Below are 25,631 nucleotides of genomic sequence, written 5' to 3'. Positions count from 1 at the left end.
GTGTGATTGACCTAACAAACGATCAAATTTTGGTATGCAAAATTTTAGAGAGTGAATTTCGAGGTGTGCTCTGTGTCTCGTATAAATTTCATCCCTTTTTGTCGAAAAATGAATTTTTGAAAAATGTTTGAAGTCGACTGCGCAATTCTGTCAATAACGTGTGTTCTCGACCAGAAAATTTCGAAATCTGTTTGACCGACTAAATGACCTCTGATTGATGTGATTCTTGAACTATGTGACATTTTGAAGTGTCTTCTAAGTCTTATAAAAATTTCATCGTTATTGGACATCGTATGAATTTATGATGAATTTTTCAAATGAATTGTGCAATGTTGCAAGAATTTTTATATTCCGACCAGAGAGTTGTATTAATGTTTTGACTGATCAAATGACATGATTTGAGTGTGAAAAAGTTACCTGAATGAACTTGAATGTGTCTACTGTGTTGTGACAAAATTTTAGCGTCATATGAGTTCGGATGAATTTTTGGTGATTTTTACAAACCAACCGCACAGTTCTGCCAGTTTTGCTGATATGTGAAAATATCACTTATTGCTAAGTTTTGGTGAATTACTTGGTGCATGTATGATTTGAGAAGGTATCCTATGATGTGATTATGTGTGACGTGTTGAGAAAATTTATGACATGTCCTCTTTGTGTTGGTGAATGATGGGATGGGTAAGTGAACGATAAAAAGGAACAATAAGACAGCATGATAATATAAATTTATGGAAGGCTGATTGTGTTGTCATTGACAAGGGTGATTGTGTATACGTGAGCTCGAGGAACGAGAGTTGCCATAAGTTGGAATTTGATTTGTTAAGCGAACGAGATGGGCTTTCTTTACAAATCTTTTTATTTTTCGAAAATATGATGTGGTGTTATAAGGGTGGTTTAACTTGTTATGTCATGCCATAGATTGTTTTGATTGAGATTGTATGCATGATGCCTAGTTCGTCTGAGTTTACTCCGTTAGCCTATATGGTTGTGTTGTGAAACGAATTCGGGTCTGAGCAGGGCCGCAAACCCTATCAGGCTGTGTACACTAGTGAGATCGGGAGCCGTCCTTGCTAGTCGGCCGGTCTCGTGGGCGAATAGTGTGGCCACACTTTCGTCGCACTATGGATTGATGATCGTGATTGATGGATTGTTGAGAAAATGGGGAGATTATTTGACTGGCCAGTCTATGAAACGTTTTTGTGTTCTCGATGATATTTCTTTACTACGTATAAAACTCGAGATGACTAGTATGGATGACATAACTGTATAAATGTTTTCGGCATGAGCCCATTGAGTACAACAAGTATTCAGCCCTGCATATGTATTTCCATGTGTGCAGGTTGAGCGGGATGTTGCGGTGGATGTTGAGTTGGCCTAGGAATTTTGGATTCGTTGTGTCTTGATACATAGACGTCATCCTTGACTCTCTTTAAACCTTATTTCCGCTGCTATATTTTTGAACTATGCCTCAAGACTTTATTCTGTTTCGTACTGTGTTTGCGCATGTTTGATTGTGTTAGGCGTTAATCTGATGTTTACCCTGTTACTCTGAAATGGTTTTTCGTGAACTAAACCAAATGTTTTCTTTTGGAAGTTAATTGGATTTTAATATTTATTTTCTCCGCTGCTTCTTTTGAAAAATCATTTGCCATAAGTCGTTGCTAATTAATAATAAATTTATAACATTAAGTTTCTTTAAACTAAAAATTTGTTGTCTAAACTTTAATGAACTAAAATATTATTCCTTTAAGCTAATTAAGTTTTCATATAAAATGTTATCCTTAAATGTTGTCTTTAATGTTATCCCGTGGTCACGATCGCCTCGTTTGTAGTACCCCTAGTTTGGGCGGTATCACAAAAACTCGAGTTTTAACATTTTAGAAAAGAAGTATCATCAGGTATCACAAAAACAGTTTCATAGCCTAGCCAGGCAAAACAATCTCCCCACTTTCTCAACAATCAATCATTCACATCCTCTTACCATAGTGCGACGAAAGTGTGACCACACTATTCGCCAACGAGACCGGCCGACTAGCAAGGACTGCTCCCGATCCCACCTGTGTACACAGCTTGATAGGGTTTGCGGCCCTACTCAGACCCGAATTCGTTTCACACATAACCCTATAGCCTAACGGAGCAAGCTCAAACGAACTAGGCATCAGGCAACAATCTCAACATCACAAATATCATGGCATGACATAACACTTTAAACCACCCTTATAGCTCCAACATCGTAATTTTGAAACGTAAAAGAGTTTAGTAAAAGAAAGCCCACCTCGATTGCTTACAAACACTGTAACGCCCCACTTTTTGAACCCTAATTTTCGAACCCTAAGACGATATCATTTATTTCTTTTAATGCCATGAATTAAATGGCGAGTGGAATTGTTATATGATTTCTTTGGTGGCCTAATTTTGGTTCGGAGTTATGATTGTGGTTGACTGAGTCAACTTCGTTGAATATGTGACGTGGTTATTTTGAATAATTGATATGGGATGAAATTATTTGTTTTCAAATAATCGATGAGTTGTTTTTACAAAGCTCGAATTCAGTGATGGTAAAATCACAATGTGAATTTAATTAAATCATTTCCTTGAGGATTATTTATTAGACTAATTTCCAACACATCTGATGAATTAAATAATTGATACAAGTCCAATCCAATAAAGAATAAATTGGTGTCTACACAATTTAAATAAAATTCTAATTTAGGCCTTGAGCCCAAACTAATACCTACTCAAATGATATCCCCTGGCCCAATCTCAATTCCTATTGAGCCCAACAAATTAAATCCTACTAAATTATTCCAAGAAACTAGAAGATTCCAGCGCAGTAATTCTCCTCTCAATCTGCCGTATTTCTTCTTCCAATGAGTAACTAATTCAGATTTTGTCAAAGGCAGCAATTAGAGTCCAAATTGATTGTGAAATCAACTAACGCATTTTTTTCCCTTCCCTTCTTCAATCTGCTCCAAAATTAGATCATCCATCGACCTTAAATTCCTTTTATTTTGAGAATCAATTACCTGTTTTACGTTCCCTCTCCCACGCTCATAACCGCTCCTCCTTCTTGCAAATCTTTCCTAAATTTTGACCACAATCAAAGTGAAATCAATCACCAAAAATGACTCTCAATACACAGCTGTATAAATCCTCCTACCCTAATCTCTTTCCCTCACACAAATTCACAGCCACTCACAAAAAAAACGGCGGAGGGAACAGTAAAAAGGGAAAAGCCAGAAGCTTCAATCTTCTTCTGTTTCAAGCCAATTGTTCTTTTGAAGGTATAATCTTCTTCCCCAATTCAATTCTTCAATCCATGAACTGCATAGCATGTTTCTCGCTCAAGCAAATAGATAATCTGAACAATCTAAATCAAAGTTTCAAGCTGTAATTCACGAACCCAATTTAAGAACTTATCTGCGGGGATAATCGGGGTAGAAACGGGGCTGTTTCAGACGAAGTTGAGGCTGCCCGAGCGGCGCTGAGCGACGACTGGGAGAGACGGTGGACTCCGGGTGTTGTAAATTCGTGATGTTGGTGCGTGTGTGTATTATCATTTCATGTTTCAACTTGGGAAAGGAAATGGGAGAAGTGAATTAGAGATTTTTTTGGCTTTGTTCATCAAATGAAATTTAGGTGTGTTCTTTTGAGAATTTCAGTGGAGAGATAGAAGAGTAGCCGACGGTTTCTTTTGGGGAAAGGAAGTACTTGAATTTTTTATTATTATTTTATTTGTTAATCCCTTAATAATATGTTGAAAGTGAATGGGAGGGTACGTGTGTTACATTTAAAAAACTAATAGTATTTCTTTTAATTGTTTTGGGCCAATTAGTTGTGTTTTGTTTTTAAAAAAAAACTTGGGCCTCTACCCATTCTCTTGTTTTGAAAACAGGAAGTATGTGTGTAAATTGTTTTTGAAGGGAGTATACACAGTATCACATATGTGGGCTTTCTTTTAAATAAGGACGAAGTCCTAAATGTTTTATCGATGGGATATGAAATTGTGTTTATCATGTCGTATTTGTTTTTTTACGTGCCTATCTGATATGGCTTTATGCCATTATTATTTAAATCAAATTCGGGTCCTCGTAGGGCCGCAAACCCTACTTGGACTAGTGTACACCTATGGTAGACTGTGTGCTAGCGTACGGGTTGGCCGGTCTAGTGACCTGGTTTGCGGCCGCATTCCTTGTCATGTATGAGCAGATATGGCTAACGTCTATGGGAAAATGACTGATCAGTCGACTTTTACAATGGAAATTATTTTGAGTACCTCGGGCCTTTCTAAAGCTAAACCCCGATGGTTACTTATGTATGGCATGATAACTTTATTTTTTGAAAATGTTTTCGGCATGAGCCCATTGAGTATTATTTTAGTACTCAGCCCTGCATGTGTTTTCCTTATGTGCAGGTTGAGCGGCGACGAGCGATTGGCGGTGTTGAGCAAATTAAATGAAGAATTAAACATTTAGATATTTTTTACTATGAGTGTCGTTGTGTCTTCACACATGATGTCACTTTTCTCTTGGATGCTCCCGCTGAAACTCGTTTTACTTATTGTTGAATTCTCGAAACTAATTTGATTTCGTTTAAAATCTAAAGACATGATATGTTTTTGGAATACGTTGAAACCCCGTTATTTCGAAATAGATTATGATAATTGTATCCTCTATTTAGTCTATCTGTCAAAGAGTCACTCTGCCATTTTCTTTTGATTATTTGTCATTAAATACTTTAGTCAAACCCCTTTTATAAAACCCTAGTCTCTTTTTCTTTGATTGTATTTAAGTCCGTTTAAGTCGCGATCGCCGTATTTATTATACCCTAGAAGGGCGGTCGTGACAGTTTGGTATCAGAGCCTCAGTTCTTTCCGCTCTGGACCCAAGAGTCTAGTTTGAGTCAAAATCTATTCATGTGTAAATTGGCTAAATGATAAACATCGAAAGCTCAACACCACAACTCGTCTCCGCCCAACCACGAAGAATGAGGTAACAAGTATCTTGATTTATATTGGTCCGAACCTGTGAAATGTTGGAAATTGCGATGGGAATATTACTCTTGTGAAAATAAAGATATTTCTATGGAATCAAGGTTAATATGACATTTTGGAATTTTGGCTTGGATATGAAATTGTTAATTGCGTTTATGCCAAAATGATGAATATGGTTATGAAAATGAACTTGTATTTTTACTCGAATATGTGTTAAACTTATATGAGTTGGATGAAATTATACTATGGTGATTATTCTATTGCATTATGACATAATATCTATGCGAGTGAACTTGAGCATGCTACTATGCCTAGTTGAAATTTGTGCTATGAATATAAAACTTTACGATAATAATGAACGTGGAGGCGCGAAATGCCTAGTGCAAGGCGAGTAGCCTATGGGGAAGTCGGCGTACCACGACCCGACTAAACGTGAAAAACGCACGAACTAATAACCTTGGAATTTAAACTCTTGACATGATGCTCAATCTTTTGATATATCTAGTCATTTTCATATGCATCGTGTTCTCAGCATCTCTCTTTGAAACATAAACCCCATTATTTCCTTCTATTCTTGGAATGATGCTGAGTTTTCTTTTCTTTTTTTAGATGGCCCAACGGTATTATGCTCCGATGCGTAACCGTTACTCCAGCAATAGGGACCACCCAGTTGAGCGCTACCAAGACTACGAGTGGGATGGGAAGCTCTTCCTTATGTCCTACGTCACCGAGTTTTACAATAGATGGATGAACGCTTACGCGTATGGGGGAGCCACCCATCACGCGGGAATCAAAAAGCTCATCCACACTCTACCATCTCCTTGGAGCGAGTGGGTAGCCCAAGCGTCTGAGTCATTCACATGGTATAACCCGCCCGAATACACACCGCGGGGGGACTTGGTCGGCCTTATAAAGGTGCTACTTCCGGCCATGACATCTGCATCCGACGGACCGCCACGTGATCCACCTCCACACATCTATCCGCCGGGTCAAGCCCGCATGCGGTAGTATCGCTACGACGAGGAGCCACATGTCTCCCGTGCTCCTAAGAGAAGGAGACTCGGGATGCGTATCTCGGCCCCTCTAAGAATAGACAGAGAGGTCGACAGGATGCTCGGGATGACCCCTCCGGCCGTAGGTGCCGAGGAGGGAAGTGAGAAAGAGGAACCAGATGAGGAGGGGGAGGACCCACATGGAGAGAGTGTTGGAGAGACCGAGGAGAAAGAGGATGAGGATGGAGACATTTAGAAATAATAATTATGGGATGTCTTGTTACACTTTCCCCCATGTTCTGATACTTTATTATTTTGCTTGACCTTACCATTTTCTGTCCACGGTTGTTTTACTCTTTTTGCCTTCCTTGTGATGGATACTAAGACCTCGTAGAGGCAACGTTTTGATATTTCTATGGGGAATTCTTGTCTTTTGCTATCCTATTGTGTAATGATTTGGTACCATCCTTTATTATCTTTTTGTGTGATTATCTTGCTAGTCTATGGTGCAATTACCTTTTGGCTATACAATATTGTAATTGTCTTTTTCTATCCTATTGCACAATTACCTTTGGTGTACTATTGCGCAACTATCTTTTGCTACCCGATTGTACAATTGCTTTTTGCCATAATTTGAAATTATTCTTGCTATTCCATTACGCAATTGTCTTTTGTTATAGTATTGTGCAAGTATCTTTTGACTACTTCATTGTACAATTGCCTTTTCCCATCTTATTATGCAATTGTATTATTCTGTTGTTCAACTGCCTTTTTCCATCCTATTGTGCCCTTATATTTTGCATTCCATTGTACAATTGTCTTTTGTTACACTATTTATCAATTACCTTTTACTATCCTGTTGAGCAATCGCCTTTTTGCCATCTGATGTTACAATTACCTCTTGCTATGCTATTTTGCAGTTGTTCTCTTGCTATCGTTCTGTGCAATTGTATTTTGATATCCTTGCAAAAGCCCTTTATTATCCTATGATGCAATTGCCCCTTGATCCCCACTTTTCAACTATACCACATGATTATTCTTGGATTTTGAATAAATATGATAATAACTCGTGTGATAATTAATCAGAATGCCGCCAAGACGTAACATAAGACGTGGGAACCCTGAACCTACCCCTCAGACGATGGCGGAAAGTGTGACACAACCCATACCTCCACCACCACCTCCTCCACCGCCGGTTCACCGTGAAAACGTGAAGCTATTCCTAGAGCAAAAACCTCCCGTCTTTGATGCAATGGGAGAACCAGCCAAGGCCGAATCATGGATATGCGCATTGGAGCGCATCTTCGCAATCCTAGGGTGCAATGACAAAGAACGGTTAAGTTGTGTGACCTACCAACTAACCGAGGCTGCTGACTTCTGGTGGGACACCAGGATGAAGACAATGCCCCGAGATCAAGCAGTTGGGATGACTTGGGAAGGCTTCAAGACCGAAATGTATAATAAGTACGTACCAAAGAGCTATTGGAAGGCAAAGGCGTCAGAGTTTTACAATTTGACCCAAGGCGCATGACCGTGACCGAATACGACCGCGCGCTCAACAGCATGGCCCGGTACGCCCCTGATCAAGTCGATACTGACGAGAAGCTGGCTGAAAAGTTCCGTGAGGGACTAAGACATGAAATAAAGATGTCGTTGGCTAGTCGTGGGAGACTACCGTACCCGGAAGCGTTAGCCCTTGCACTAGATATTGAGGCAGCTATGCCCAAGGAGAGAATGAAGGAAAATACTACTTTGGCACTACCACCACCACACCACTCTCGAGAGAAGAGGAAGTGGGAGGAGAATAGAACCCCGTACGACAACAAGAGGTATCAGCCCACCCAGAACTGACCACAGTATGGGGGAGGGCAAAACCCATCTAACCAGAGAGGCGACTTCCGACCTAAGCCACCCCAATGCAATGTGTGCTCCAAGTACCACTTTGGAGAGTGCAGAATCCAGAACACCACTAAGTGCTTTAACTGTGGGGGAAACAGCCACTTCTCTAGAGAGTGTCCGAGCAAGAGGGTGGCAATAGAGTTGAGGCAGAACACTCAAGGACCCCGCCAGCAGCCAAGAGCACCGCAAATGGAATCAAGGGGAAATCGCGATCAACCTCCGCGACAACAACAACCTTACCGCCCAAGACTTCCTTCCCAGGCTAGAGCATATGCCTTGAGTCGGAAACAACCCAAGATTGAACAGGGGAGTCACGAAAACGGAAACCTGGCAGGTATGGGCAAAATCCTCGACACACCTATTGTTGTATTGTTTGATACGGGCGCATCGCATTCTTTCATATCTGAATTATGTGTGGACACCTTAAGTTTGCCTGCTTACAAATCTGAACATAAGATGGTGGTGTCCTCACCAGTGGGAGGGGTAATAGAGGTTTCTCGAACATGCTCGAACGTAGAAATTATTATGGGAGAACTTAAGCTAGTCGCTCACAACCTACAAGTCATGGCAATGGGGGATATTGACATAATTTTGGGAATGGATTGGCTAGCTGCGAATTTTGCTACTATTCGTTGCAAGGAGAGACAAATATCTCTGCAAGCCCCGGGGGAGGAACCCACCATATACTAAGGAATCTCAATGAACCGGCGAACGTCTATCATCTCCGCGCTTCAAGCTAGTTCGATGGTGAGAAAAGGTCGTCCTGCTTATCTTGTCTATCTACAAGGAGAGGAGAAAGGAGAAAGGAAAGTGGAAGATGTTGCCTTTGTACGAGAATTTCCAGACGTGTTCCCTGAAGCTTTGCCTGGACCACCGCCAGATCGACAATTGGAGTTCACAATCGACCTAGAGCCAGGGTCGGCGCCTGTGTCCAAGGCACCATACCGAATGGCGCCTAAGGAGTTAGAGGAACTCAAGATACAACTTCAAGAGCTTATGGACCTGGGTTTCATTAGACCCAGTGTCTCACCGTGGAGCGCTCCTGTGCTTTTTGTCAAGAAGAAGGATGGGTCGATGAGGATGTGTATCGACTATAGAGAGTTGAACAAAATGACCCTCAAGAACAAGTATCCACTGCCGAGGATAGATGACCTATTCGATCAACTCCGAGGAGCCGGTGTGTTCTCAAAGATGGATTTGAGGTCCGGATACCACCAATTGAGGGTCCGAAGGGAGGACATACCGAAGACCGCTTTCCGCACAAGATATGGTCACTATGAGTTCGTTGTGATGCCGTTCGGATTGACAAATGCACCCGCAGTATTCATGGATTTGATGAACCGAGTATTCCACCCATACTTGGATAAATTCGTCTTGGTCTTCATAGATGACGTACTTGTCTACTCGAAGAATGAGAAAGAGCACGAGGAGAATTTGCGAATCACCTTGGAGACGTTGAGGACCGAGAAACTATACGCCAAATTCAGCAAGTGTGAGTTTTGGCTGAAAGAAGTCAACTTTCTAGGTCACATTGTGTCGGCAGAAGGAATCCGAGTGGATCCCGCCAAGGTCGAGGCGGTACAACAATGGAAGGCACCTTCGACACCAAACGAAATTCGAAGTTTCCTGGGTTTGGCAGGATATTACCGAAGGTTTATAGAAGGATTCTCCAAAATAGCGAGACCAATGACCCAACAACTCAAAAAGGGGGTAAAAGTCAAATGGACCCCGGAGTGTGAGGCAAGTTTTCAACTTTTGAAGGAGAAACTGACCACTGCACCAATCTTAGCTGTGCCAGAGCCTGGAATGAGCTACGTGGTCTACACTGACGCTTCGAAAGTGGGACTTGGGTGTGTTTTGATGCAAAATAACAAAGTCATTGCCTACGCATCATGACAATTGAGGCCACACGAGTTGAACTATCCAACCCATGACTTGGAGCTAGCAGCGGTTGTACACGCCCTAAAGATTTGGAGGCATCATCTCTACGGGGTACGATGTGAAATCTTTACGGACCACAAAAGCCTGAAGTACTTCTTCGAGCAGAAAGATTTGAACATGCGGCAACGAAGATGGCTCGAGTTGGTGAAAGACTACGATTGTGGCATCAATTACCACCCCGGCAAGGCAAATGTAGTGGCAGATGCATTGAGCCGGAAGAGCCATTCCCAACTGGCCACTTTTCTCACCAAAGAAGAAAGCTTGATACGCGAATTTAGCAAGATGCGTTTGGAAGTGGTAAGGGCACCTGAAACGGTGGAAGGCCGAATTGCCACCTTGGTAGTTGCACTTGACCTAAGAACAAGAATTGTTGAAGCCCAACGAATGGATGCGAAATTAGAGGAAATTCGAGTCGAAGTAAGAACTGGCGAATCTGGGAATTTCCGTGAGGAATCCGGCAATGCCCTCACCTTCGAAGGGAGACTCTGCGTACCGAGTGACGAAGGACTCAAAAACGAAATCATGAGTGAAGCACATGAGACTCCTTACACCGCTCACCCGGGAAGTACGAAGATGTATCAAGACTTGAAGAAGTCATTTTGGTGGAGTGGTATGAAGAGGGACATAGCGGCATTTGTGGAGCGCTGCTTAGCCTACCAACAGGTGAAAGCTCTACATCAACGACCGTACAGAAAGTTGCAACCCCTAGAAATTCCCGAGTGGAAATGGGAGCACATCGCCATGGATTTTGTGACAGCATTGCCAAAGACGCAAAGAGGGAATACTGCCATATGGGTAATTATAGACCGACTCACCAAGAGTGCACACTTCATACCGATTCCCATAACCTATGGATCAAACAAGCTAGCTCAAATTTATATAAGGGAAATAGTGCGACTGCATGGAGTCCCAGTGACGATCACGTCTGACCGTGAACCGAAGTTCACTTCAAGATTTTGGATCAGCCTACAACGGGAGCTAGGAACTCGTTTGAATTTTAGCACAGCGTTTCACCCGCAGACAGATGGGCAGTCCGAAAGAACGATCCAAACTCTCGAGGATATGTTGAGAGCTGTGGTGCTCGACCGAGGAGGAAGTTGGGAGTCCACACTACCACTGATTGAGTTCGCCTACAACAACAGTTTCCAGGCAACAATAAACATGGCGCCGTATGAAGCCTTGTACGGGAGAAAGTGTAGATCCCCGCTCTACTGGGACGAAGTTGGCGAGAGAAGAATACTTGGACCCGATGCAGTTGAAGAGATGGTTGGAATTGTCCGACAAATTCGAGAAAGGATAAAAGAAGCTCAAGACAGACAGAAGTCATACGCGGATGCACGGCGAACCGACTTACAATTTCAAGCTGGCCACAAAGTTTTCCTCAAAGTATCCCCATCGAGAGGGATAACGCGTTTTGGTGTCAAGGGAAAATTAAAACCGCGATTTATTGGGCCTTATGAAATCCTTGAAGGTGTGGGTCCTGTTGCATACCGTTTGGCGCTACCCCCAAGCCTTGGAAACGTGCACAACGTCTTTCATGTGTCGCAGTTACGTAAATACGTGTTCGACCCAAAGCACGTGATTCACTACAAAGAAGTCGTTTTGAACCCGGACTTGAGCTACGAAGAGAGACCCTAAATGATTTTGGACCGAAGGATCCAGAATGTGAGAAATAAACCAGTTGCTTGTGTGAAAGTACTTTGGAGAAATCACGGGCACGAAGAAGCCACATGGGAGAATGAGGACAAGATGATAGAACTGTTCCCCGAACTCTTTCCTTGAGGATACCAAATTTCGGGACGAAATTTCTTTTAAGGTTGGTAGGATGTAACGCCCCACTTTTTGAACCCTAATTTTCGAACCCTAAGACGATATCATTTATTTCTTTTAATGCCATGAATTAAATGGCGAGTGGAATTGTTATATGATTTCTTTGGTGGCTTAATTTTGGTTCGGAGTTATGATTGTGGTTGACTGAGTCAACTTCGTTGAATATGTGACGTGGTTATTTTGAATAATTGATATGGGATGAAATTATTTGTTTTCAAATAATCGATGAGTTGTTTTTACAAAGCTCGAATTCAGTGATGTTAAAATCACAATGTGAATTTAATTAAATCCTTTCCTTGAGGATTATTTATTAGACTAATTTCCAACACATCTGATGAATTAAATAATTGATACAAGTCCAATCCAATAAAGAATAAATTGGGGTCTACACAATTTAAATAAAATTCTAATTTAGGCCTTGAGCCCAAACTAATACCTACTCAAATGATATCCCCTGGCCCAATCTCAATTCCTATTGAGCCCAACAAATTAAATCCTACTAAATTATTCCAAGAAACTAGAAGATTCCAGCGCAGTAATTCTCCTCTCAATCTGCCGTATTTCTTCTTCCAATGAGCAACTAATTCAGATTTTGTCAAAGGCAGCAATTAGAGTCCAAATTGGTTGTGAAATCAACTAACGCATTTTTGTTTCCTTCCCTTCTTCAATCTGCTCCAAAATTAGATCATCCGTCGACCTTAAATTCCTTTTATTTTGAGAATCAATTACCTGTTTTACGTTCTCTCTCCCACGCTCATAACCGCTCCTCCTTCTTGCAAATCTTTCCTAAATTTTGACCACAATCAAAGTGAAATTAATCACCAAAAATGACTCTCAATACACAGCTATATAAATCCTCCTACCCTAATCTCTTTCCCTCACACAAATTCACAGCCACTCACAAAAAAAAAACGGCGGAGGGAGCAGTAAAAAGGGAAAAGCCAAAAGCTTCAATCTTATTCTGTTTCAAGCCAATTGTTCTTTTGAAGGTATAATCTTCTTCCCCAATTCAATTCTTCAATCCATGAACTGCATAGCATGTTTCTCGCTCAAGCAAATCGATAATCTGAACAATCTAAATCAAAGTTTCAAGCTGTAATTCACGAACCCAATTTAAGAACTTATCTGCGGGGATAATCGGGGTGGAAACGGGGCTGTTTCAGACGAAGTTGAGGCCGCCCGAGCGGCGACGAAACGGCGCTGAGCGACGACTGGGAGAGACGGTGGACTCCGGGTGTTGTAAATTCGTGATGTTGGTGCGTGTGTGTATTATCATTTCATGTTTCAACTTGGGAAAGGAAATGGGAGAAGTGAATTAGAGATTTTTTTGGCTTTGTTCATCAAATGAAATTTAGGTGTGTTCTTTTGAGAATTTCAGTGGAGAGATAGAAGAGTAGCCGACGGTTTCTTTTGGGGAAAGGAAGTACTTGAATTTTTTATTATTATTTTATTTGTTAATCCCTTAATAATATGTTGAAAGTGAATGGGAGGGTACGTGTGTTACATTTAAAAAACTAATAGTATTTCTTTTAATTGTTTTGGGCCAATTAGTCGTGTTTTGTTTTTAAAAAAAAAACTTGGGCATCTACCCATTCTCTTGTTTTGAAAACAGGAAGTATGTGTGTAAATTGTTTTTGAAGGGAGTATACACAGTATCACATATGTGGGCTTTCTTTTAAATAAGGACGAAGTCCTAAATGTTTTATCGATGGGATATGAAACTGTGTTTATCATGCCGTATTTGTTTTTTTACGTGCCTATCTGATATGGCTTTATGCCATTATTATTTAAATCGAATTCGGGTCCTCGTATGGCCGCAAACCCTACTTGGACTAGTGTACACCTATGGTAGACTGTGTGCTAGCGTACGGGTCGGTCGGTCTAGTGACCTGGTTTGCGGCCGCATTCCTTGTCATGTATGAGCAGATATGGCTAACGTCTATGGGAAAATGACTGATCAGTCGACTTTTACAATGGAAATTATGTTGAGTACCTCGGGCCTTTCTAAAGCTAAACCCCGATGGTTACTTATGTATGACATGATAACTTTATTTTTTGAAAATGTTTTCGGCATGAGCCCATTTTTTGAAAATGTTTTCGGCATGAGCCCAGTGAATATTATTTTAGTACTCAGCCTTGCATGTGTTTTCCTTATGTGCAGGTTGAGCGGCGACGAGCGGTTGGCGGTGTTGAGCAAATTAAATGAAGAATTAAACATTTAGATATTTTTTACTATGAGTGTCGTTGTGTCTTCACACATGACGTCACTTTTCTCTTGGATGCTCCCGCTGAAACTCGTTTTACTTATTGTTGAATTCTCGAAACTAATTTGATTTCGTTTAAAATCTAAAGACATGATATGTTTTTGGAATACGTTGAAACCCCGTTATTTCGAAATAGATTATGATAATTGTATCATCTATTTAGTCTATTTGTCAAAGCGTCACTCTGCCATTTTCTTTTGATTATTTTTCATTAAATACTTTAGTCAAACCCCTTTTATAAAACCCTAGTCTCTTTTTCTTTGATTGTATTTAAGTCCGTTTAAGTCACGATCGCCGCATTTATTATACCCTAGAAGGGCGGTCGTGACCAACACGGTTTACAAATTTATTGAAATCCCTGCTCTTCATACCCACGTATGCACAACATCCCTTATCAACATCATAACCACATAATATAACACAATCAGTTTTCTATCAACACATTACTCATGCATGCCCTATCATTCCTTTCATCGTTTTCTTAGATTGTCCATCCCCAAACGTTCATCAACAAAAACGAAATGATCACTCAAGCATACATCAACGTGTAACACATAGCCACATCATAGGATACGTTTCTTATACACACATGTATCATTTATTCACTCAAAACTTGACAACAAGTATTATTTTAACATGACAGAAATCTGGCAAAACTGCACACTCGTTTTGTAAAAATCATTAAAACTCCATCCAACCTCTGTTGGGGCTGAAGTTTTATCACAACACAGTAGACACATCAAGGATCATCTAGTAAAAATTTCACATCAAAATCAGATCTTTAGGTCGGTCAAATAAAAAACGAAACTCACTGGACGAGAATACAAATTCTGACAGAACTGCGCAGTTAACTTTAAAAATTCATTTAACATTCATCTTTCGTCAAAAGTGGATGAAATTTATACACAACACAGAAGACATCTCAAATTGTACTCAGTTAAAAATTCGTGGCAAAATAAGATCGTTTGGTTGGTCAAACACACGTCGGAATCTACTGTCCAAACACCACAGTTTTTATGCTTCACAAATTCGAATTAGGGTTTATCTATCATTCATCCAAACACATATATTCATGCTTCCAACACATAATCATGCTTCAAAAAGATCTCACAACTAAGTTCGCATATATTCACATATCATTCACCAACGAATCACCCACAACCTCACACATACACATACATAAACGCATATCCACATACTTTCTCATGCAAAATATCAATCCCAACCGATTAATTTTTAGATCTATGATTTCTACACTCACTATATGCATGAGGGAATCAAGAAACATGGGTTCAATGGAAAGGATGAGAAAGAGAATTCAAATATACCTTTCTTGTTCAAAAACAATCGGTAGGAAAGATAATTGATGCGATTCTTCGATGAATCTTGAATTTCTAACTCCAAATTGATTCAAGAACAAAGGATTGGTGAATAATTGGTGGATAAGGAGAGGAAGAGAGGAAAAAAATGTGTGGGAGGAGAGAAGAGAGGGAGGTGAAAAATATGAAGGCTAGGGTTATGGTTCTTTAAATTTATAGTCTCGGATAAATCCCACAATAAAATAAAATAATTAAATTATGGGGGAATAAAATAATATCCCACAATTAAAAATGAAAGTAGGCGTGTGGAATGGGAGAGATCAAGGAAAAAAATACTTAAATCCTCAAATCAAATAGGAATAGGATTTAAATTTGGTAAGATTTAATTGGATTTTAATTCAAGGAAGGAGACAAACAAGATACCAATTAAATCCACAAAATAATTCCTTCTCCTAATTACTAGGAGATTTCGAAAATCTCAAGGGATGTCATAATTTGGTTTGGATTTAATTTGGATAAATATCAAGCAATTAATTAAATCCGAGAAGAAAATATTGTTTCCAAAAAATTGGAGGGCCGAAAATTTCAATAGATAGCCTAGAACAATTATGCATGATCCCATTTAGTTTAATTACACATTGGAAGCTTAATCACATTAACTCACATAACTCACAACAACTAATTTCACATAATTAACTCAAACACATAGAGACTCAATTTCCACAAAAGAAATTCTTATTCAACATCCACATTAATAGAAATAGAAGTCGCAAAATTTCAGGGTGCTACATCCTTCCCCTCTTAACAGGAATTTCGTCCCGAAATTTGATCGTCTTCCATAAACAATTCGGGGTACTTCTTTTCCATCCTATCTTCTAATCCCACATGGCTTCCTATGTTCGCATGCTTATATCCTAGTACTTTCACACATAACACATACTTATGACATCATGTAGTTCATGCTCATGTTCCCACATAATAGTATCATAACAATATCATATTCGCACATACAACACGTGCTTAGATCATCTTGCTAATCATGTTCATATTCCAAATAATCACACTATCACAATATCATATTCACACATATAACACGTGTTTAGATCATCATGCCAATCATGCTCATATTCCACATAATCATATCATCACGGTATCATATTCACACATAACGTTTATTCACATGCGTACACTTGCCAAAACATCCTCATCATATCATCATCAATTTTATACATCGATCTCACATTCTTTCAACAACTTAGAACATACCTCACTTTCTTTGGTTGAGCGTGATGCTTTAGATGTTGAGCCTTCGTGACACTTCTAGTCTAAAGTTCACTAATCTAGACTTAAGGTAAAAGAAAACTCTCGGACCAGAGCGAAAGAACGAAGCTCTGATACCACTTTGTCATGGCCACCCTTACTAAGGATAGTGAAGACGGGGAAAATGTGACGAGGGGAGAGACTAAGGAGCGGGGAAGAAATGGGGACACAATAAAAGTTGACACTTAATGCAAAAATTTGATTAACTTCCAAAAGGGAAAATACTTTAGTCTACAAAAACATTTTAGTTTATCAAAAGTAAGCAGCGGAATAAAGTCTCAAAGTATTTGACACAATAAAGTCATACGAAGTAAAGTAAACTCTTGTGACATCAGTTTTCAAAAGTAACAACGGAAATAAGTTATCAAAGAGAATCATAGGATGACGCCTATGTATGAAGACACAATGCATCCAAATTTCCTAAGCCGACTCAACATCCATCGCAACATCCCGCTCAACCTGCACATAAAGAAAACATATGCAGGGCTGAGTATTTTATATACTCAGTGAACACACGCCAAAATATTTGATAAGCCATACCATAGTGAACTCGAGTTTTAACATTTTAGAAAAGAAGTATCATCGAGTATCACAATAACAGTTTCATAGCCTAGCCAAGCAAAACAATCTCCCCACTTTCTCAACAATCAATCATTCACATCCTTTTACCATAGTGCGATGAAAGTGTGGCCACACTATTCACCCACGAGACCGGCCGACTAGCAAGGACGGCTCCCGATCCCATCTGTGTACACAACCTGATAGGGTTTGCGGCCGTACTCAGACCCAAATTCATTTCACACATAGCCCTATAGCCTAACGGAGCAAGCTCAGACGAACTAGGCATCAAAAGAGGCTAACATTTATACACAACACAGAAGACATCTCAAATTTTACTCAGTTAAAAATTCATGCCAAAATAAGATCGATTGGTCGGTAAAACACACGTCGGAATCTACTATCCGAACACCACAGTTTTTATGCTTCACAAATTCGAATTAGGGTTTATCTATCATTCATCCAAACACATATATTCATTCTTCCAACACATAATCGTGCTTCAAAAAGAACTCACAACCAAGTTCTCATATATTCACATATCATTCACCAACGAATCATCCACAACCTCACACATACACATACATAAACGCATATCCACATACTTTCTCATGCAAAACATCAATCCCAGCCGATTAATTTTTAGATCTATGATTTCTACACTCACTATATGCATGAGGGAATCAAGAAACATGGGTTCAATGGAAAGGATGAGAAAGAGAATTCAAATATACCTTTCTTGTTCAAAAACAATCGATAGGAAAGATAATTGATGCGATTCTTCGATGAATCTTGAATTTCCAACTCCAAATTGATGCAAGAACAAAGGATTGGTGAAGAATTGGTGGAGAGGAGAGGAAGAGAGGGAAAAAAAACGTGTGGGAGGAGAGAAGAGAGGGAGGCGAAAAATATGAGGGCTAGTGTCACGACCGCCCTTCTAGGGTATAATAAATGTGGCGATTGCGACTTAAACGGACTTAAATATAACAAGGAAAATAGGCTAGGGTTTTATCAAGGAGGTTTGACCGACATACTAAATGAACAATTAAGTATAAAACAAGAAGGGGACTCGGGTTTAAAATAATGAGTTGGGCCGGCAATTAATACTCAAAGGAAACGATTAAGAGTTTGACATTATCCAACAGAATCACAAGAAAACAATAACCGGACAAATTTAAGTTCGGCCCAACAACTAATAAGTAAAAGAAATATCGCAGCGGAAAACGACCAAGATAAGGAGTGACGTCATGTGTGAAGACACAACGACACCCATAATTCAAAGATAAACATTTAATTCTTCAAGTTACTTGCTCAACACCACCAACTTCTTTCCGCCGCTCAACCTGCACGTAAGGAAAACACATGCAGGGCTGAGTACTATAAAGATACTCAGTGGACTTATGCCGAAAATATTTTCATAAAAATTATTATTTATCTATCATGCCATACGTAAGTAACCATCGGGGTTTAGCTTTAGAAAGGCCCGAGGCACTCAAAATCATTTCCCACTGTAAAAACTCGACTGATCAGTCATTTTCCCATAGACGTTAGCCATATCCGCACATACATGACAAGGAATGCGGCCGCAAACCAGGTCACTAGACTTGCCAACCCATACACTGACACACGGTCTACCATTGGTGTACACTAATCCAAGTAGAGTTTGTGGCTCTACGAGGACCCGAATTCGATTTAAATAATAGTGGCAAAAGCCACATCAGATAGGCACGTTAAAACCAAACAAGGCATGATAAACACAATTTCATTCTCATCGGTAAAATACTTAAGACATCTTCCTTATTTAAAAGAAAGCCCACCTCGACTGCTTAGATTTCAAGTATTTCCTTTCCCTTGCTGTCACGCTGAGAGCGCGAGTTATCACCTTTACATTATGTGTATCACAATCAGTCTCAAATACTGTCTCAAAATCATGCATGTCCCCAACGTTTACCTTTTTCCCCATCTTTGAATAACACATCACGTCATCACATATATAAATCATGTATATCACTTATAACAACATAGTTGTTTTTGTAAAGATAGAAATCTGGCAGCACTGCGCAACCATTTTATAAAAATCATTAAAAACTCACCCGACTTCTTCTGGGGCTAACATTTTACCACAATGCAGTAGACTCATCAAATAACTTCCAGTTAAAAATTCATGTCAAAATAACCTTTTTAGGTCGGTCAAATCGAAAACGTAACCTACTGGTGGAGAAAACATTTTCCAACAGAATTGCGCAGACAATTTCAAAAATTCACCAAAAAATCATCTTTTGTCTAAATGATTTGAAATTCACACACAACACCGAAAACATCATGAAGTTTACTCAGAAAAAAGAATTGAATAAAAAGGAGTTCATTTGGTTGGTCAAAAACGTGTCGGAATCTACTGTCCGAATACGCAGTTTTCAATGCTTAATAATTCGAATTAAGGTTTTATCCCCATTCATTCAAACACAACCTTTTCATGGTTTTAACACACAAACATGCTTAAAAGAGTCCTCACACTCATGTTTTCAAATAATCATACATCATTCACCAATGATTCATTAAATCTTCATACAATTTCATTCAAAACGCATACACACATACAAATACAAATTCTCACCGATTAAATCCTTAGATTTGAAATCCCTACACTCACTATATGCATGAGGGAGTCAAAAGAATGTTTAGATGGAGAGGAATGAAGAATAGAGGTTTGATTGTACCTTTCTTGAACGAAACAATCGGTAGAAACGAATATAACTCTTGATTCTTCAACAAACTCTTGGCGAACCGAAAGGATCTTGAGTAGAGTAGAAGAACAAGTGTGGGAGGAGTGGGGAAGAGAGAATGGGCATGTGAGAGAGAGTGTAGGCGTGTGGGATTGGGTGGCTAGGGTATAGGTTTTAGTTTAGTCTCTATTTATAGAGTTGAAAATAAAATATCCCACAATTAATTTGAAGATTTGGGAGAATAAATTAAATAAAGATTTGACTCGGTCAAATCAAAATTAGGTCACCAAAGGAATCACATAAATAAAATTCATCATTTAATTCGCGACATTAAAAGAAATTAAAGCAATCGTCTTAGGGTTCAAAAATTAGGGTTTAAAAAGTGGGACGTTACAGCTAGGGTTAGGGTTCTTTTAATTTATAGTCTAGGATAAATCCCACAATAAAATAAAATAATTAAATTGTGGCGGAATAAAATAAAATCCCACAATTAAAAATGAAAGTAGGCGTATGAAATGGGAGAGATCAAGGAAAAAAAATACTTTAATCCTCAAATCAAATAGGAATATGATTTAAATTTGGTAAGATATGGTAAGATTTAATTGGATTTTAATTCAAGGAAAGAGACAAACAAGATACCAATTAAATCCACAAAATAATTCCTTGTCCTAATTACTAGGAGATTTCGATAATCTCAAGGGATGGCATAATTTGGTTTGGATTTAATTTGGATAAATATCCCAAAGCAATTAATTAAATCCGAGAAGAAAATATTGTTTCCAATAAATAGGAGGGCCGAAAATTTCAATAGAATGGCTAGAACAATTATGCATGATCCCATTTAATTTAATTACACATTGGAAGCTTAATCACATTAACTCACACAACTCACAACAACTAATTTCACATAATTAACTCAAACACATAGACACTCAATTTCCACAAAAAAAATTCTTATTCAACATCCACATTAATAGAAATAGAAGTCGCAAAATTTCGGGGTGCTACAACATGTGAGTGGGGTCCCATGGCTCCCTAGCAATTGGAAGAGCGGCTATATATTTATTATACTCCATATGTTAATAGTTTGTTACTCCCTCCGTCCCAAGGAAGATGAACCCTTCCTTGGGGGCACGAGATTTTATGCAACTTTATTTTGAGTGCTAAGTGGAGAAAGTAAAGTAAGAAAGATGAAATAAAGGAATACGTTTCCATTTTTGGTAATGGGTCATCTTGATAGGGACAAATCAAAAAGGAAAGTGAGTCATCTTCAATGCGACGAAGGGAGTATTACATAATTCTAGTAGCGTAGTTGATTTCCTTAGCATATACCTCTGTCCTATTAAATATGCAACGTTTGCTTTTGCGCACTTGTTTTGAAAAAATTATAATATATAACTAAAGTGGTGAAAAAATAAAGTAATAGATAGAATAATGTAGATGAGAGTCTCCTTTGTAATATTCTATTTTTTACTTTATTTTTTTCACTTTAATTATTTATTATCATTTTCTAAAAACATGTCTGAAAAAATAAACGTTTCATATTTAATGGGACAACTACCCCTTGTTGGAATCAGATTCAAACCTCACTTACAACAACTATCATTACATTTTTAGTTAATTTAGATTATGAATTCTATACCTCTAGTCACTGTATTTTTATTAACGTTTCTTAAAACTACTACACTTGTTCATCAAAAATAGTCCATACTATCATGAAAACATATTTGGGCCCTACCGTCAAAATCGTATACCCGCCTGGGGTGACCCGACGTTATCTTGTAGTCAGGGCACCACTTCTGGCCAGGGTGACCCGACGTTATCTTGTAGTCACACCACTTCGGGCCAACCATTGTGGATGCTCTAATACACTTTTTTTTTTTACAAAAAAGAGTAATTTATTGAATATATAAGAAAATGGACCCTGTAAATAAATGCTCGACCACTATATATGACATTCTGAAACAACAGAAAATTGTTTTTGTTGCATTGAATAGTTTGGATAACATGAAAGTTACATGAGAAGATTGAGCTTAGGGTGCAAATCAAGGTGATTTTACTATGTTTCTTTATGTTTGGGTAGTCTGAAGCAGGGCAGCCAAAGTGACGTCGTTTTCTGATAGTTCCGGTACGCCTCGGCCCTAAACTCCTCCTTCAACATCCGCTGCTCCACCAGCAAAGTGACAATTCCCAAGCACACCCCATTCGCCATCGGCCCCACAAACCACCAATCGTACTCCACATTCCAACCAAAAATGGCAATTCCGCACCACCATAACTGCTCGCCGGCGTAGTTCGGGTGTCGGGAATACCTCCATAACCCTTGTTCAAGAATCGCCACCCTCCCTTTTCCCTCCGTCTGCAACTCCTCATTTCTTCTAACAAAACGATGCATCTGCGTGTCTGCAAAGTAAGCAATTGTCAACCCGGCTGAGCACACCGACGCAGCCACCGCGTCCCAAATATTCACCCCTTTCACGTTCCGGTGTATTGCGTATAACGGCATGCATATCGCCATCAGAAAAACCTGCCCCACCTCTCAACAGTTAGATCATTTTATTTGATACCCAATTTTTATTAATACTAACTCATTTATTTTCTTTTTTACTACGAGTATTATTTCTTTTTATTAATAGAGAATCTACTACTTTATATTTTCCTAACTCAACACACAAATTATCATTTTTCCTAATCCATGGATTGTGATCAGTGACCTGCTGAGAGAGATAGATGGCGAAGAAAGAGATCCACCACCAGTTGTGGCCGTAGTGTCTCCGCATGTCGGTGAATCTCCAGTCTTCTCGAGCGCCCCATTGCCACTTCTCGCGGCGGAAGTAGCAGTGGGTGAGCCTGAGCGACCACGCCCACGTTAGTGACACGACGAGCCTCGATCTCCACTTGTCAAATTCAGCTAATGGGTGAGTCGCAAAGTAATGGAGCAGCAGTATAGGTATCACCATCCAATACAAATCTATCATCTGCAACAACAAATTAAAATTAATCAGCTATGGTTTAGTTAATTAATTAGCTATATATATAAATGTACCCAATGGCTGGATTGTAGGAGGCCGACAAGCCAGAAATGTAAGTCAACGTTGAGGAAGAAGAGGATGTTGGCTAGCAGGAGAGGGTGGTGGTGGCACCATGCCCACAGATAAGAGAGAGACCCATCGTCGGAGTGACAGTTGAGGAAGGTCAGATAAAAGAAGATGGAAGGGAGAGGAGAGAGAAGAGCCACCGTTGCGTTGCCGAGATTTTTGCTGCTCATGGCGCTCGATGCTGCTGATTCGCAACCATGTCTCATTATGTAGGCGGAGAAATGACCTTTTTCGACCACGATGGCATCATTGTGTTGTTTATTAATGATTGATTGCGGGGAGGCCGTTTATTCCATTACTTTACAAAAAACCTTTTGAATTTTCTTTTCTTTAGAATAAACTTTTAAATTTTGAAACTAGAAATTTTTTCCCCTTCCTCAATTGGCGCCTTCTATAGTTTAAAGTTGGGTTAATTTTGAAATAGAAGGTGTGGCATGAAATTTATCATGATTACACTTATCTATATTACATTATTGTGTCGGGTGCATAGAGAGTTGATTTATGTTCAGTTATGTAGAGATTATATTAGATATATTACTATGTTTTTACTAAAAAGTATAAATCTTTACCGACCACATGTTACTAATCACTTTTTGTGTTCTGAAAGTGCATGCACACTATGAAAAAATACCGAGCAGTTTGCGAGCACTAATAAAATTTAAAAATATTTTCGAGAACATTGTTGCTCGGAATTGTTTTAAGTTCATTTGCGAGTACTAAACTGCTTGGGATTTTACACTATTATTTAAATAATTTATTTGACCGCCTTTCCACCCAAATTTTGTCGCAAAGATATCTAATTTTTTTCATTATTCTCAATACTCTTTATCTCCTTTGGTTCCGATAACTACACATTGTTGCGTTAGTGTCTATAGGGATCAGACAATTCCGGATTCACTATTAACCGAGACCTCTTTGGTCTTGTTACAAGATGGCTCAGTCAAACCATCAACCAAGCGACTGATAAGAACAATGAGTCTAACTATTACAGTCAAATACACAATAGCTATTACAAACTAAGTCCTCGAGCTTAATCCCTTCAAGATAAGCTCCAAACTGGCCCTGCACACTCAAAACCCTTGTTAGCAACACAAGATAACAGATCCACTCGGATCTAGTGCAGAATGACTAAGGAATACAGAAAGAAACACAAGTAAGCAACAATCATCGGCTCAGCCACCCGCCAATGATACAAGCCTATTCTCCAGAACACCGATCCTAAGGAGCACAGCCGAATCCCCCAGTGATTAACCTCACACTCCAGATTCCAAGCCTAACCAACTCCTACACACCAGATCTGAACCGTTCAAGAATAGTCTCTCACAGAAAACCTCACACTAGAAACCCTAGCTCTCTCAAAACATCAGCAACCGAAGTGATTGCCTGCTCAACTACTGTAGCAAGGTCGACTACACTTCTAACCGTGAGAAATCACAAGGAAACCGCCGGAGAACCGTCGGCGAAGAAAGCAAAAGAGAAGAGAGGAGAGAGAGCGTCTGAGAGCTTCGAGAGAAAGAGAGAGAGTGTTTTTTAATAGAATGAGAAAGCCAAAGAGACTAACCTCTCACATAACAAACACATCTCGCAATCCAACGGCTGAACACAAGGATCCGGGTGAGAGGAACACGTGGCGGCATCTGGAGTGAGAGATATGTGAATTGGGTCAAGCCCAATTCAGATACACATGGGCTCCAGAAAAATATAGGCCCAAATGAAGGTCCACCATAATTCAACATACTCCACCTTGGACTTCATTCTGGGAAACCAGCTTGCACCAAATGGCTAAGGTGTAAAATCATCACAGCCAACATGGCAGTTCCCACAACACCAAGAACAAAGTTCACAAGCTATAGGGACACCACCAGGTCTGCCTAATAGGCTCCAGAGGGGCTGACACCCATTAGCCTATAGGACTTAGTGCCTGCAATCACTAGTCACCCTTACCACAGTAGACTAAGTGATTGAGGTCTTTTTACCCCGGGACATGCACTTATCCAAAATCAAAATGCAAAAACTTAATGCAGAAAATCAGTTTTTCAAGAGGTAAGCATTTAGTACCCATGTCAGCTGGGTTCTTATCTGTGTGCACTTTAGAAAGAAAAACTTCACCTTTTTCTACAATATCCCTAATGTAATGAAATCTTACATCAATATGCTTAGTTCTATCATGGAAAACAGGATTCTTGCACAGTTGAATAGCAGATTGAGAGTCAGAGAATACCACAGGAGGAGTTTTCACAAAGTTAAGTTCAGAAAGTACTCCCTTTAACCACACAGCTTCTTTCATAGCTTCAGTGATAGCAATGTATTCAGACTCAGTGGTAGACAAGGAAACAATGTGTTGCAATTGTGACTTCCAACTAATGCAGGACCTACACACAGTAAAAACATAGGAAGTGGTGGACTTCCTCTTATCCCTGTCATTAGCATAGTTAGAATCAACATATCCAGCAAGTTTAACACCTTCTTCACACTTAGAATAGCATAAACCATACTTCGCAGTATGCTTCAGGTATCTCAACAACCATTTCAAAGCTTCCCAATGCACAGGACCAGGATTAGACATATATCTACTCAAGCATGAAACAGCATAAGCAATATCAGGTCTAGTACTGACCATTAAGTACATAACAGATCCAATAGCATTAGCATAGGGAACTTTCTTCATGGAATTGATTTCAAGATCAGTTTGAG

At 39.5% G+C, this 25,631-nt stretch overlaps 1 protein-coding gene and 5 long non-coding RNA genes across 6 annotated transcripts; 3 read left to right on the top strand and 3 right to left on the bottom strand.

The window, feature by feature from the left end:
* Positions 1-2,614: 2,614 nt before the first annotated feature.
* On the bottom strand, positions 2,615-4,057 carry LOC121756939. Its single transcript, XR_006041130.1, has 2 exons — positions 3,200-4,057; positions 2,615-3,083 (listed from the first exon to the last, which is right to left on the bottom strand). It is a non-coding gene; the product is annotated as an uncharacterized LOC121756939 (long non-coding RNA).
* On the top strand, positions 3,077-4,626 carry LOC121756941. Its single transcript, XR_006041132.1, has 2 exons — positions 3,077-3,284; positions 4,415-4,626. It is a non-coding gene; the product is annotated as an uncharacterized LOC121756941 (long non-coding RNA).
* A 249-nt stretch (positions 4,627-4,875) lies between these two features.
* Positions 4,876-6,424, top strand: LOC121756943. Its single transcript, XR_006041134.1, has 2 exons — positions 4,876-5,094; positions 5,603-6,424. It is a non-coding gene; the product is annotated as an uncharacterized LOC121756943 (long non-coding RNA).
* Positions 6,425-11,933: 5,509 nt separating this feature from the next.
* On the bottom strand, positions 11,934-13,285 carry LOC121756940. The gene is made up of 2 exons (XR_006041131.1): positions 12,558-13,285; positions 11,934-12,441 (listed from the first exon to the last, which is right to left on the bottom strand). It is a non-coding gene; the product is annotated as an uncharacterized LOC121756940 (long non-coding RNA).
* On the top strand, positions 12,435-14,073 carry LOC121756942. Its single transcript, XR_006041133.1, has 2 exons — positions 12,435-12,644; positions 13,817-14,073. It is a non-coding gene; the product is annotated as an uncharacterized LOC121756942 (long non-coding RNA).
* Positions 14,074-21,791: 7,718 nt separating this feature from the next.
* Positions 21,792-23,180, bottom strand: LOC121758004 (uncharacterized protein C594.04c-like). Its single transcript, XM_042153447.1, has 3 exons — positions 22,886-23,180; positions 22,554-22,817; positions 21,792-22,366 (listed from the first exon to the last, which is right to left on the bottom strand). Exons 1-3 carry the CDS (start codon positions 23,141-23,143, stop codon positions 21,899-21,901), a joined length of 990 nt encoding a protein of 329 aa, XP_042009381.1. The 5' UTR covers positions 23,144-23,180; the 3' UTR covers positions 21,792-21,898.
* Between the last annotated feature and the right edge of the window lie 2,451 nt (positions 23,181-25,631).

Source organism: Salvia splendens, chromosome 12 (genome assembly GCF_004379255.2).
Source record: "Salvia splendens isolate huo1 chromosome 12, SspV2, whole genome shotgun sequence".
Taxonomy (NCBI): Eukaryota; Viridiplantae; Streptophyta; class Magnoliopsida; order Lamiales; family Lamiaceae; genus Salvia; species Salvia splendens.
This window is presented reverse-complemented; position numbering and strand designations above follow the sequence as displayed.

What these genes read in the sequence shown, in the direction of transcription:
- LOC121758004 (XM_042153447.1), bottom strand. Translation starts at nt 23,143, where the DNA reads ATGAGACATGGTTGCGAATCAGCAGCATCGAGCGCCATGAGCAGCAAA. An exon ending in TCCTACAATCCAGCCATTGG is followed by an intron (nt 22,818 to 22,885) that starts GTACATTTATAT and finishes TTGTTGTTGCAG; the next exon opens with ATGATAGATTTGTATTGGAT. An exon ending in CCATCTATCTCTCTCAGCAG is followed by an intron (nt 22,367 to 22,553) that starts GTCACTGATCAC and finishes GAGGTGGGGCAG; the next exon opens with GTTTTTCTGATGGCGATATG.